We start from the raw sequence: 12139 nt of genomic DNA, 5'->3' as shown, positions 1-12139 counted from the left end.
TAATAATGGTCACTTTTATAGTCAGGTGCAGGTAATGTGTGTGGAGTCTCAACATGTGTGTGGCATTTCTCATACAATGGCAATGATTTATTAAGTTTCGCTTTTAGTTCCTAAAACAAAAGAGGAGTTTCATTTCTCAGGAACCATTTTCCAACATGTTGTAAGAGGTGTGTCAAATCCTCCTGATGTTGTAAGATGTTGTGTCAAAGATGGCATCCTTGGCATCCTGTTCGACTACATCTGGGACAGAAGGTGCACCAAAATATAATGTCTAAATGTTATTCCAATGAACTTTTAATTTTGGTTTTCATTTTAAATTGAAAGCAAAATATACTTTCATTTTGTCAGTGGTTTCACAACAGTCCTGAGTGTAACACTAAATTCTAGGATCTTATTACTTTGGAAATATGAACTTGTAGCACAGACTCCGCCCTCTTGCCGCTCTGTGAAGTACACTGATGCACTCATTTTAGGGCATTTTGCTGTTTGAATGCCAGTTTCACACTTCACACCTCCCATGTTTGCTGAACAGTAGTAGGAGGTGGGGGTCCCAGCAAAATAATACACCAGTGTCACTGGGTCTGGCAATGAGCCCTGGAACCCCACAATTCACCTGGGACAGACAATATGGCTGGCTTCTAAAGACTTTCCCTTGTGGAATCCAAAAAACTCCTGCTTTGGTCTGTTGGCATATTGAAAATCCTGAGAACTCGGATTTCCCCATTAACTATAACTCCCCATGCACATTAACTATCACACAGTTTTCTTTTCTCTTGCCTTTTAAGGTCATTTAATCTGTTACAAAAATTACTGATATAAATTAGTTAACTAATGTTCAGAGTGGAAAACATGCAGTCAGTTCCATGAACATGATTGATTTCTAACCTAGATTTATTGTACAGTTGTGTGCATTTATGATTCATACATAGCTGCAGAGATCTTTTCTGATGAATGAATTTAGATTGAAATTCAAGTACATTTAAGGTCTCTGAGATTACACAATTAAATGTCATTTCCCTGTTTAAGCATCCTTCTTGTATTATTTTCAGTGGCAATGTCATAAAGGAATTTTAGGACAATGTAATTATATGATTTTAATATCGGTCGAAGCTTGTGCCTCAAATGACTTTTTAAAATTACACCATCTATTGTTGGACTTATCAAATGCATTCTTTTTATTCAGACTGGTGAAGCAAACGTATTCCTACCTGTGATAAAAAATTAAAAACAGAGTTTGAAGAATATTTATCATAGCTCAAAAGAAAGCACTCTTTTTTTCTCTATCAAAGTCATGATTCATGATTCTGGAACTTTGGAAACTTTGGTTTATGCTACCAAAACTGTGTGTGTGTTTATATATATATATATATATATAACTTGTGTGTGTGTGTGTGTGTGTGTGTGTTAAGAACTAGAAACAGGAAATATTAAAGAAACAATAAATCACAAAGGGACAAGTTAGCATTAGGGAGATTTATTCCAATTGTATTCCAATTATTCCTCATTAGCCAAATTCAAGCAATCCTCCAAATCAACCTGGAAAAACTCCAGATTAGGACAAAAGTCATGGATTTTCTCTAAAATGGATGGAACTACATGTCTGTTGAGATTTTCATCTATGCTTAGAGTCCACCATTTCTTACACTCATCTGTAATCTCGCTGAACTCTTCATCAGAGCTCTCCATCATCTCTCTCCTTTCCTTCATCTCTTCTCTCAGTTTGGACTCAAGCTCTGCTAATATTTCTGATCCTGTCTGATGCCAATCTTTATACATCTTTTCTAATCCTAAATATTTAGAAGGTATATTCATTATAATTTTACAGGTTGCAGTCAGGCAATTGTCTTTTATTTTCATCTCTCTCCTTTTCTTCATCTCTTCTCTCAGTGTGGACTCAAGCTCTGCTAATGTTTCTGATCCTGTCTGATGCCAATCTTTATACGTCTTTTCTAAGCCTGAATATTTAGAAAGAATGTTCATTATAATATTATAGGCTGCTGTAATTAAGTTATTGTCTTTTATTTTCTTATTTTCTTCACAATTATATTTGAATTCTCTTACATTGAACTGAACCTGAAATTTATGGTCAGAATTCCAGTTTCTCGTTTCATCATCTTCCTGATTTTGAATAAAACGATACATGTTTTTGTTAAAGATATAATAATTTGAGAAGCCAATATAGATTTTAATCAGATGACTTTTTGCAAAATTAATTAATTTAGACATACAGGGAGGATTAGGTTTTCTACCTAAACAAGGACTATTCGTTGTGTATATCCAAACTTCAGAAATATCATTCCTTTCTTTAATTTCTTCAATAATGAAGTCCTCACTATGTCTTTTTCTCTTTGGATAAAACGGAGGTATTACTTCTGTTTTTTCTTTATTATTTGACTTATTATTCAATTTTAAAATAGCAAATGCTCGTTGCCTATATTTTTTTCCCATAAAAAGGCTTTTTTTTCTTTTTTCTTTTTTGAGCATTTGCAAAAACAATTTTTTAAATTTTTTTTTTTGATAATTTGATGTTTTCTTAATATTCTGTTTAATATGATCTAAAACCTCTTTATCAGACATCTTAATACAGTCTGTATAATTATTTACATTGATGAAATTCCATTCAACTTTATTCTTCTGGCCTTCTGTCCTTTCTGGGTTTGTTGATGGAGCAGTTCTGTAAGAAAACAAAAGGTTTTATTCTTAATAAATAGACAGACAGATCAGAACTAGAGCCTCATGTAATATATTGAAATAATCATCAATATCATTTATAATATTTTGGTTATTCTATGTAATTTGGATTTTTATCATTATAATACTCACTTTATCTCACAACTTTCATTGCTGTTTTTTTCTTTTTTACTGAGGAACAATCACAAAATCATCATCACAAACAGACACACACACACACACACACACACAGAATGAATTTAGATTCATTTGCAATTACTTTGAGATACTAAGATAAACATGCGAAAAGAAATAATTAAAGTTAGACAGTTAGATGTAGGCAGGATTGTTGTTTATTCTTATGTAATAACAATAATGTTATATATATATATATATGACATTGTTGAGCTTACGGTGATGTTGGACCGCCCTCTGGTGGGAAAGAAGTGGAACACCGTTTCATAGAATTCTGATTAAAAAAAGAAACAGAACAAAACATTTCTTTTACAGCTTAGCTGAAAAATTGTTTCTTAAGCCCCCTTCATTCCTTCTCTCCTTCTCTCTCCCCTCCTGTTTCTCGCTATCTTTACTTGATTGTTTTAACTTTCAATTTCAATTCTGTCCTTATCACACATTTACTCTTGTTATACCATGAACTTGCACACACACACACACACACACACACATGCTGTCTGAAAAGTAAAGAATGGAATCTCACCATAAATCCCACTCCCCTTTCTTGAGGGCTGGGACACGAAGCCAATGGGATATGCATTGGTGTTTCTGTATCCAAGTCCATCAGTACTACAGTACTACTACTACTGATTTTCATAGTGTCTTCAGAAATTTCTTTCTCTCCTTCAGGGTTATCTGGAATAGACATTTCCCTGTACTTCTTCTGTCCCAGCCCTCTTCTAAAATATATTATATAGATATTATATTTCTTAAGTATCTTTAAGAAATGCCGTCTACAGTTGTCCGTTCCTTTTTATTCCCCATGAAGTGAAACTGGATTCCAAGAACTTTGACGTACATCACGTCATACCAAACAACAACAACCACCACCAATGGCTCATCTCCAGCTGCAGTAATCATCTCTAGCAGCATTAGAGAATGCTTCCTCCATATTTATTTATGTATTTATCACACAACAGTGTCAAGTTTTACTTTTAGTTGCTAACAACATAAGATCAGAAGAAAACGCTGACCAGTCATACTACATTTTCATTTTAATTCTGTATTAAGAGATATGAATTTGAATGACATTTGCACATAATGTCTTCATCAAACAATGACTGAAGACCTAGCTCTTCACCAAGTAGTGAAATGAACACTTTGTTTATTAGTGTGCGTGTGTTTTAAACATTGTACTATCCATCTCCACCATGTTTTTAGACTGATGTTACTCTTAGCCCCTGAACTCATAAACCAGTATGATCAGTATCAGCATGAGGTTTTTTGATAGGGTCTTCAAAGCACTTCTATAAGTGGCTATAAATAATGGTGTCCTCCAAATGTCATGAATGTAAATGTAAATGCATTTGTGGATCCCATGTTATCTGTGATGTAGTTAAACTACAATTCCAAGATCTTTCATCACTTATTACCATACCAACAGTTCATCTTTTGCTGTGAGAGGTTGACAGCAGAAGTGGAGAATACTTCCTCAATACTGAAATATCACCTGATTCTGTTCTGTTCTTTACTACACACCTGAGGCTTTGTTCACAATAACCGGGTAGATTTTTGCTTTAAAATGCTTTCTGTCTACGCTGGCGTTTTCAAACATTTTACATAAATTGCTTGTTCATACTCTTCTAAGTCTAAAAACCTAAGAAGCTTTGGCCTGCATCATTACCATCAGGCATTTATTTACTTTCTGATGAACTGATGTTGCAATGTCAATGCAAGTGAACATTAAGAATGATGTGAACATTAACAATCTGAACGTTGTAGAAAGTGGCTTTAATATTTAACAACACTATGGAACATTGATTCACATGGGAGAGCGTTTTATTTTTTCTAAATCAGTAGAGAAACGTGCCATTTTGGTGTGGATGGATAGCCAAAGCATAGAGATAAATATGCATTTTCTAAGTTTTTCCACATTAATATGGATTTAGCTTGAATCAAAGAGACCAGGGTGAAAGTAACAAAAGACATCTACTCTTTTTACAGTACTTACGGCTACACTATATTTCTTATATCTATTCTCCTTACATTTGTCTTATTTGCTTCACTTTCATTTTGATGAGCACTAGGTGTGACAACAGTGCTTAAACTCAGCAATGCCCACACCCAAATTCTAAAATGTTGTTAAAGCTTTCCCAGAAGAGTAAAGCAGGTTCTTATAATAGTTTGATCATCAAGCACATTCTTTTGCTAATATAGTAAATATACAGTATATGTGGTGTTTGTTGAATTTACATCGCAGAAATCCACCCCATAGAACCCATTCAGCTCATACAGGTCAAACTAACCAAAGGAGAAATTGTGTTATTACAGTTGCAGCCCTAGCATCAATTCATGCGCTGCTCCTCTAGGACATCATCAAATGTTTCTCAGTCTGTCTTTGAGTCATGTGTTATAACATTCTTATGTCATTATTGATCATTTCTACAGCATTATAAGACAATTAATAGAGCATTACTATATGGTAAATAAGATAATTATTACACGCTTATTGTCATCATTATTACAACATTAATACATCACATAGTATTTCAGCACTATTATAGGATTATTGACTGTTATAACATTTCTTGGAAACTTTTCACAACATTTTGGAATGTGGGTGTGGGCATTAGTGAGGTTAAGCTGTGATCTTAGCCTGGCATGCATCAATATGCGAGACAAAGAGAAAGCAAAACAAATAAGACTAATGAAATGACAGTAGATATTTGTACTATAACAGCGCTTAGCGCTCAGATTCGATCCTGAGCTCAGGTTTATGTCTTTGTGGAATTGTGCATATTCTCTCTGGGTCTGAGTGAGCTTTCTACCAAAAACATGTTACTCACTGTAACACTAGCAAGAATAAAGTGGATAAAGTGAATGAATCTTAGCTAACTGTATGTGGTTTTTATGAAAACAACAGTAGTTGCTCAAATATTACGTGGAGCCAGTCACAGGACCATTTTACTTTGGAGAGAAGTTAAATGAGTGTGTGTGTAATGAACATACACACACAGAAACAGATATAAAGTAGGGTGCACTAGCATACAACAACTATTGTTGCCTTCGCAATCTTTGTAAAATTCATTGTTTGTTATTACTGCTACAAATAACGTTAATGTTATAAATTACACTGTTATTACACCCTTATTGACATTATTATTACAGCTTTAATACAGCAGTATTTCAGCACTATTACAGGATTATTGACGGAATTATTCCACCATTTTCTACAGATTTGCTCTCCTATTGCTGCTATCACATCCGGCACTCTTCTGAGAAAGGAGACATTTCTCAGAAACATTTTGGAATGTGGGTGTGGGCATTAGTGAGGTTGAGCTCTAATCTTAGCCTGGCATGCAACAAAATGCGAGACAAAGAGAAAGCCAAACAAATATGATTAATGTAATAAGAGAAGATATAAGTAATATGGTGTAGATGTAAGCACTGAGAAATGAGAGCAAATGCAGTTTATTACTTTTCACTCTGGTCTCTTTGGTTCGTGAATTTTGCGTGCAGTGATACAGAAAGAATCAGGTGACTTTTTAATGTTGAGGAAGTATTATCTACTGCTGCTGTCAAACTCTCAAAGCCGGAGATGAGCTGTCGGTATGGTATGATAATCGATGTACGTCAAAGTTCTTGGAATCCTGTTTGATTACATTTGGGACAAATTAGGAATCCACAAATGCAATGTCTAAATATAATTCTAAATTGTTTTGTTGTGATAGACTTAAATCTGAAACTTTTTGAATGTTGGTATCTATTCTGAAATGGACCAGAAAAGTGTGATCCCTGAGGAAGTATATTCATCTCTCAGTGTAGCACAGACCATGTTACTGTTCATTTTGCCATTTTGCAGGCTTGTTAATGTTTTAGAGGTTATGGAAAGTTGGATAGATGTACATAGATATAATTTAAATGTGACTTCTATTGACATCTGAATTCTTTCTGCTGCTACCGTCATGAGTTCCATCATCAGGTAGTGTTATAAGGATTAGGCTATGTTGCTAGCTCATACTACTAACTATTACAACATTAGAACAGTGGATATTAACATTTGTCATGATCTTATCTCTCCAAAGCTGGTATTGATTACTTTTAAACCTCACTTCAGGGAGCATGTGTGAGGTATAGACATGTTTGGCTTGCGCTCTTCTCCGTGGTCTCGATAAAGTTGTTATTTTACCGTGTTTTATTTGGTTCCTCGCTTTTAAAGTGTGTCTACTCGTTTCATTTGGCATAAATTCTCACTAAGACCCGATAATGCCGAAGCCGAGTGCCCCTAACAAAGTTAAAAATGCCGATGATCAAGTCACTGGAGCTAAAGCTAATAGCCCACCTAGCAATGCTAAGAAATTTCCAGACACTGCTCTTGCTGTGCGTCGGGAAATATGTAGGGAGATGTCCAACTCAATTTTACAGGGAGTGAACGCCCACTTTGATGTGAACTCAACTTTCAGAAGCTTGTGACTTCTCAGGCTGAACTACAAGCCTGGATGGCCAATCAAGAGTTGACGACCAGTGACTTTGAGGCAAGGATACAGAAGTTGGAAACTAAGTATTCAGAGCTGTCTAAACAAAACAGTCATCTCCATGCTAAAGTCCTGGATCTAGAGGCTTGGTCTAGAAGACACAATATTAAGATCGTGAGGATACAAGAAGAGGAAGAGGAGGGTAAACCCAGTGAATTTGTTTCAAGGCTGATTCCCCAATTGCTTGAGGAAGAGCATTTCCCTCATCCGGTTAAAGTGGATCGAGCGCATCGTTCTCTTCAGCCAAAACCAGCCGTGGGCGAAAAGCCGTGCACAATCATAACGCATATCCATCATTTTCAAGAGAAGGAGCTGATTCTGCGCCGTAGGAGATTGCAACTGTTGGACTACAAGAGGAAAAGGGTCCTGATTTTTCCGGACTATACTAGCGAGGTGATGTCTCAGCGGAACGCCTTTCGGAATGTGATGCAAAACCTGCGCAAAAAAGGAAACAAGTTTACTGGGCGATACCCGGCTAGGCTGCAAATTCAACATCAGGCAGCAAGGGCACCTACAGTTTTCGAGGATCCGATGGACGCAGCACGGTTCATGGAAAGGTGTGGTGAGAATTCACGGGACTAGATTTATGCTTGAATTATATTTTCCTGCGCCACTGTAGTGTAAACCTAGCTAGTCTCCGACTCTTATGTGCAGGAGTTATCAATGTACAACGTAATGAGACTTAATGAAAATGATACAGCGGTTTCATGACTTATGTACATATATTTGAGACCTCGGGGAGGGTTCTTTCCCCTTGAGTAGTTGATTTTTTGAGAACTGCCCGGCAGCTCTTCTTCAGATGGAACTGGGAACTTTGTGTCTGGTTTGGGAAGGCACAGTGGAGGGTGGGTTGTTGTTCTTGTTGTATCAGACTTGTTTGCTGTTTTTATTATGTTTCTTTTGTTTACTTGTACTTTTTTTTTTTTTTGGTTCAGTTTCTACAATGTACTGTTGCTGCAATTACTTGCCAAAGGTGTGTGCTAAATTCTAATGACTTCTCTTTTGTCTTATGGTGGTGCAGAGGTCGTCTGGTAGAATGTTAACTGCAGGAAGAAATGTGACATTGGTCTTTTGGAATGTTAAGGGTCTAGGAAATGCTATAAAAAGAGAATAGGTATTCAGACATCTTAAATCCTTATCACTGGATGTGATATTTCTACAGGAGACTCATGTTAAAGCAACCGAGCAATGTAAGTTAAGGTGTAGCTGGATATCACATGTTTATCAAGCACCATTCACTTCTCATGCTTGGGGTGTGGCCATGCTCTTTCGGAAAAATATTCCATTCCATTTTTCTTCTATGGCCACAGACCCCCACGGCAGATATATTATAGTTTCTGGGTCCATAAACTCTTTGCCATTGACTTTTCTGAATGTCTACGGTCCAAATACTGATGACCCTAATTTTTATAAGAAAGTTTTTGATTTACTTCCTGATGGGAATAATTCTAATATAATAATCGGGGGTGACTTGAATTGTTACTTAGACCCTTATTTAGATAGATTATCCAAACGCCCCCCACCAGGAATTGCATCAGTACTGATCTTAAACAATTTGCTCAAGGGCAGAAATCTGGTGGATATTTGGAGAGTTCAGCACCCTGTTGACAGGGATTATTCCTATTATTCACACGTTCACAAATCTTACAGTAGAATAGATTACTTTATAGATGACTCTCAGTTAATTTCTCGTGTTATTAAAACCAAATATTATAGCATATTAATCTCTGATCACAGTCCCCTCACTATGTCTATCGATCTCTCTCTCCCAAGGCAGTCTTATTCCTGGCGTTTCAATCCATTTCTGCTCGCTGACAGTAAATTTGTAGGCTATATTACCACCAAGTTAAAAGAATTTTTAGAGTTTAATGATAATGGGGAGGTGTCAGATTCTGTACTTTGGGAGACTTTAAAGGTGGTCATGCGAGAGCACATTATATCTTACGAATCTAATGCCAAGAAGGAAAGAGAGAAACGACTTTTAGAGATGCAGGGCATGTTCTTGCATTGGCATTCCAGGTATCAAAATCACCTGAAGATTACAATAAGATAGTGAAACTTAAATATGAGTATAACTGTATTCTTGGTGGTCAAATAAACAAATTATTTTTGAGAATGAGACAGAGATGTTTTGAAATGGGGGATAGGCCGGATAGGCTTCTGGCACGACAACTTAAAGGGGCTCAAGCCTGTAGGTCAATCCATAGCATTAAGTCCAAGGATACTTTTTACTTTAACTTCACTACATTTGAAAGACAAATACTCTACTTTTACTCCACTACATTTCTGTCAAGGTCATTGAGTAGAAAGTAGTTACATTAATCATAGGATGATTTTTTTTCACTCTTGTAGCGTCACGTGTTGTAAAGTTCAGTGGTTTTCCATAATTTTTTTAACTCAATTGCTCAATTGCTGACAAAATGGACGAATATATGCTTTGTATATTATACACCACCAACGCATTGGTAATGATGTTAGTTAACACACAAAAACGTATGCTGTGTCCAAATTCTCATACTATGTGTCCTAAATAGTATTCAAAAATAGAATTAGTATGCCCCAAATCATAGTATACTGAAAAGAGTATTCCAAAAATTCCTGGATGGTCTACTACTTCTGCTAGAAATTCAAAGTGCAGAACAATGCACACTCTAACGGGTAATATTGCCCACAACGCATTGCACACAGGAGGGAGGAGCCTGGACAATAGTGTTAATGCATATTAAAACGGTGTAAATGAATTGTGGAAATATATATAACTCTTTGTTAAAGCAGTGTTGCTGTTGGGTGATTGTACAGCTACAGTTGTGTAGCTGGGTTTTAAAGCAGGTTAGATTTTTTTTTCTGACCAGTCTTCATTTACAGACCATTTGATTGAAATGTGCATGAGTGGATACACATAGATGTGTACAGGTACATCTCAAAATTTAGAATATAATGAAAAAGGTCAATATTTTTTGTCGCTCAGTTCAGAAAGTGAAACCCATATATTATATAGATTCATTACACATAGAGTGAAATATTACAAGCCTTTATTTCTTGAAATTGTGATGATTATGGCTTACAGATAAGGAAAACCCAAAATTCTGTGTCTCAGAAAATTAGAATAATGTGAAAAAGTTCAATACTGGAAAGTCATGGTGTCACACCCTAATCAGCTAATTACCTCAAAACACCTGCAAAGGTTTCCTGAGCTTTTAAATGGTCTCTCAGTCTGGGTCAGTAAGACTTGACAGTTGTCCAGAAGACAGTCAATGACACCCTCCACAAGGACGGTACGCCACAAAAGGTCATTGCTAAAGAAGCTGGTTGTTCACAGAGTGCTGTATCCAAGCATATTCATAGAAAGTTGAGTGGAAGGAAAAAGTGTGGTAGGAGAAGGTGCACCAGCAAAAGGGATAACCGCAGCTTTGAGAGGATTGTCAGGCAAAATCCATTCAAGAATTTGGGGGAGCTTCAGACGAATCCTAGACATGGCCTTCAAATGTCGCATTCCTCGTGTCAAGCCACTCCTGAACCAGAGACAACGTCAGAAGCATCTTACCTGGGCTGTGGAGAAAAAGAACTGGACTGTTGCTCAGTGGTCCAAAGTCCTCTTTTCAGATGAAAGTAAGTTTTGCATTTCATTTGGAAATCAAGGTCCCAGAGTCTGGAGGAAGAGTGGAGAGGCACAGAATCCATGTTGCTTGAAGTCCAGTGTGAAGTGTCCACAGTCAGTGATGATTTGGGCTGCCATGTCATCTGCTGGTGTTGGTCCACTGTGTTTTCTGTTTTACCAGGAAATCTTAGAGCACTTCATGCTTCCTTCTGCTGACAAGCTTTATGGAGATGCTGATTTCATTTTCCAGCAGGACTTGGCACCTGCCCACACTGCTAAAGGTACCATAAGCTGGTTCAATGACCATGGTGTTACTGTGCTTGATTGGCCAGCAAACTCACCTGACCTGAACCCCATAGAGAATCTATGGGGTATTGTCAAGAGGAAGATGAGAGACACCAGACCCAACAATGCAGATGACCTGAAGGCTGCTATCAAAGCAACCCGGGCTTCCATTACACCTGAGCAGTGCCACAGGCTGATTGCCTCCATGCCACGCCGCATTGATGCAAAAGGAGGCGCAACCAAGTATTGAGTGCATAGAAACGAACATACTTTTCAGAAGTCTGACATTTCTCTTTGAAAGATCCTTTTTTATTGATCTTATGTAATATTCTAATTTTCTGAGACACAGAATTTTGGGTTTTCCTTATCTGTAAGCCGTAATCATCACAATTTCAAGAAATAAAGGCTTGAAATATTTCACTCTGTGTGATGAATCTATATAATATACGGGTTTCACTTTCTGAACTGAGTGATAAAAAATATTGACCTTTTTCATGATATTCTAATTTTTTGAGATGTACCTGTACTTTTTGTTGGGGGGTGGTAGGAGTGTTACATTAAAAATGAAAATGATTATACCCGTCTTTTTTGTCAATTCAGTTGTTTAATTTCAATAGGTTTTGTAACATTCTAAAAGCTCTTAATTCCACAGATACTACAAACTGGTCAGTATATTCACTAGGTTGCTACAAAAGATACTGTAAGTATTGCATACAACAATGCAACAATAATAAAACAATGTGTTGACATTTACTTTTGATACTTAAGTACTTTTAAAAACAAGTACTTCTGTACATTTACTTAAGTAAAAATCTGTCTTTACAACTTTTACTTGTAATGGAGTAATGTTTGACCAGTAGTATTTGTACTTTCACTC

General features: G+C 36.5%; 1 protein-coding gene across 1 annotated transcript; it reads right to left on the bottom strand.

Moving 5' to 3' along the window:
• Nucleotides 1-1473: 1473 nt before the first annotated feature.
• LOC131363880 (uncharacterized) lies at nt 1474-3616 on the bottom strand. The gene is made up of 4 exons (XM_058406837.1): nt 3389-3616; nt 3084-3139; nt 2824-2862; nt 1474-2674 (listed from the first exon to the last, which is right to left on the bottom strand). The coding sequence occupies exons 1-4, from the start codon at nt 3551-3553 to the stop codon at nt 1495-1497; spliced, it is 1440 nt and encodes a 479-aa protein (XP_058262820.1). The 5' UTR covers nt 3554-3616; the 3' UTR covers nt 1474-1494.
• Between the last annotated feature and the right edge of the window lie 8523 nt (nt 3617-12139).

This window comes from Hemibagrus wyckioides, linkage group LG13, assembly GCF_019097595.1.
Source record: "Hemibagrus wyckioides isolate EC202008001 linkage group LG13, SWU_Hwy_1.0, whole genome shotgun sequence".
In the NCBI taxonomy this organism is placed as follows: Eukaryota; Metazoa; Chordata; class Actinopteri; order Siluriformes; family Bagridae; genus Hemibagrus; species Hemibagrus wyckioides.
The sequence above is the reverse complement of the archived record's forward strand: the minus strand, read 5'-3'. Positions and strand labels throughout refer to the sequence as shown.

Coding starts and splice junctions, on each gene's coding strand:
- LOC131363880 (XM_058406837.1), bottom strand. CDS start 3,553: ATGTCTATTCCAGATAACCCTGAAGGAGAGAAAGAAATTTCTGAAGAC. Junction 3,140..3,388: donor AAAGGGGAGTGGGATTTATG/GTGAGATTCCAT, acceptor TTTTTTAATCAG/AATTCTATGAAACGGTGTTC. Junction 2,863..3,083: donor GAGGGCGGTCCAACATCACC/GTAAGCTCAACA, acceptor ATTGTTCCTCAG/TAAAAAAGAAAAAAACAGCA.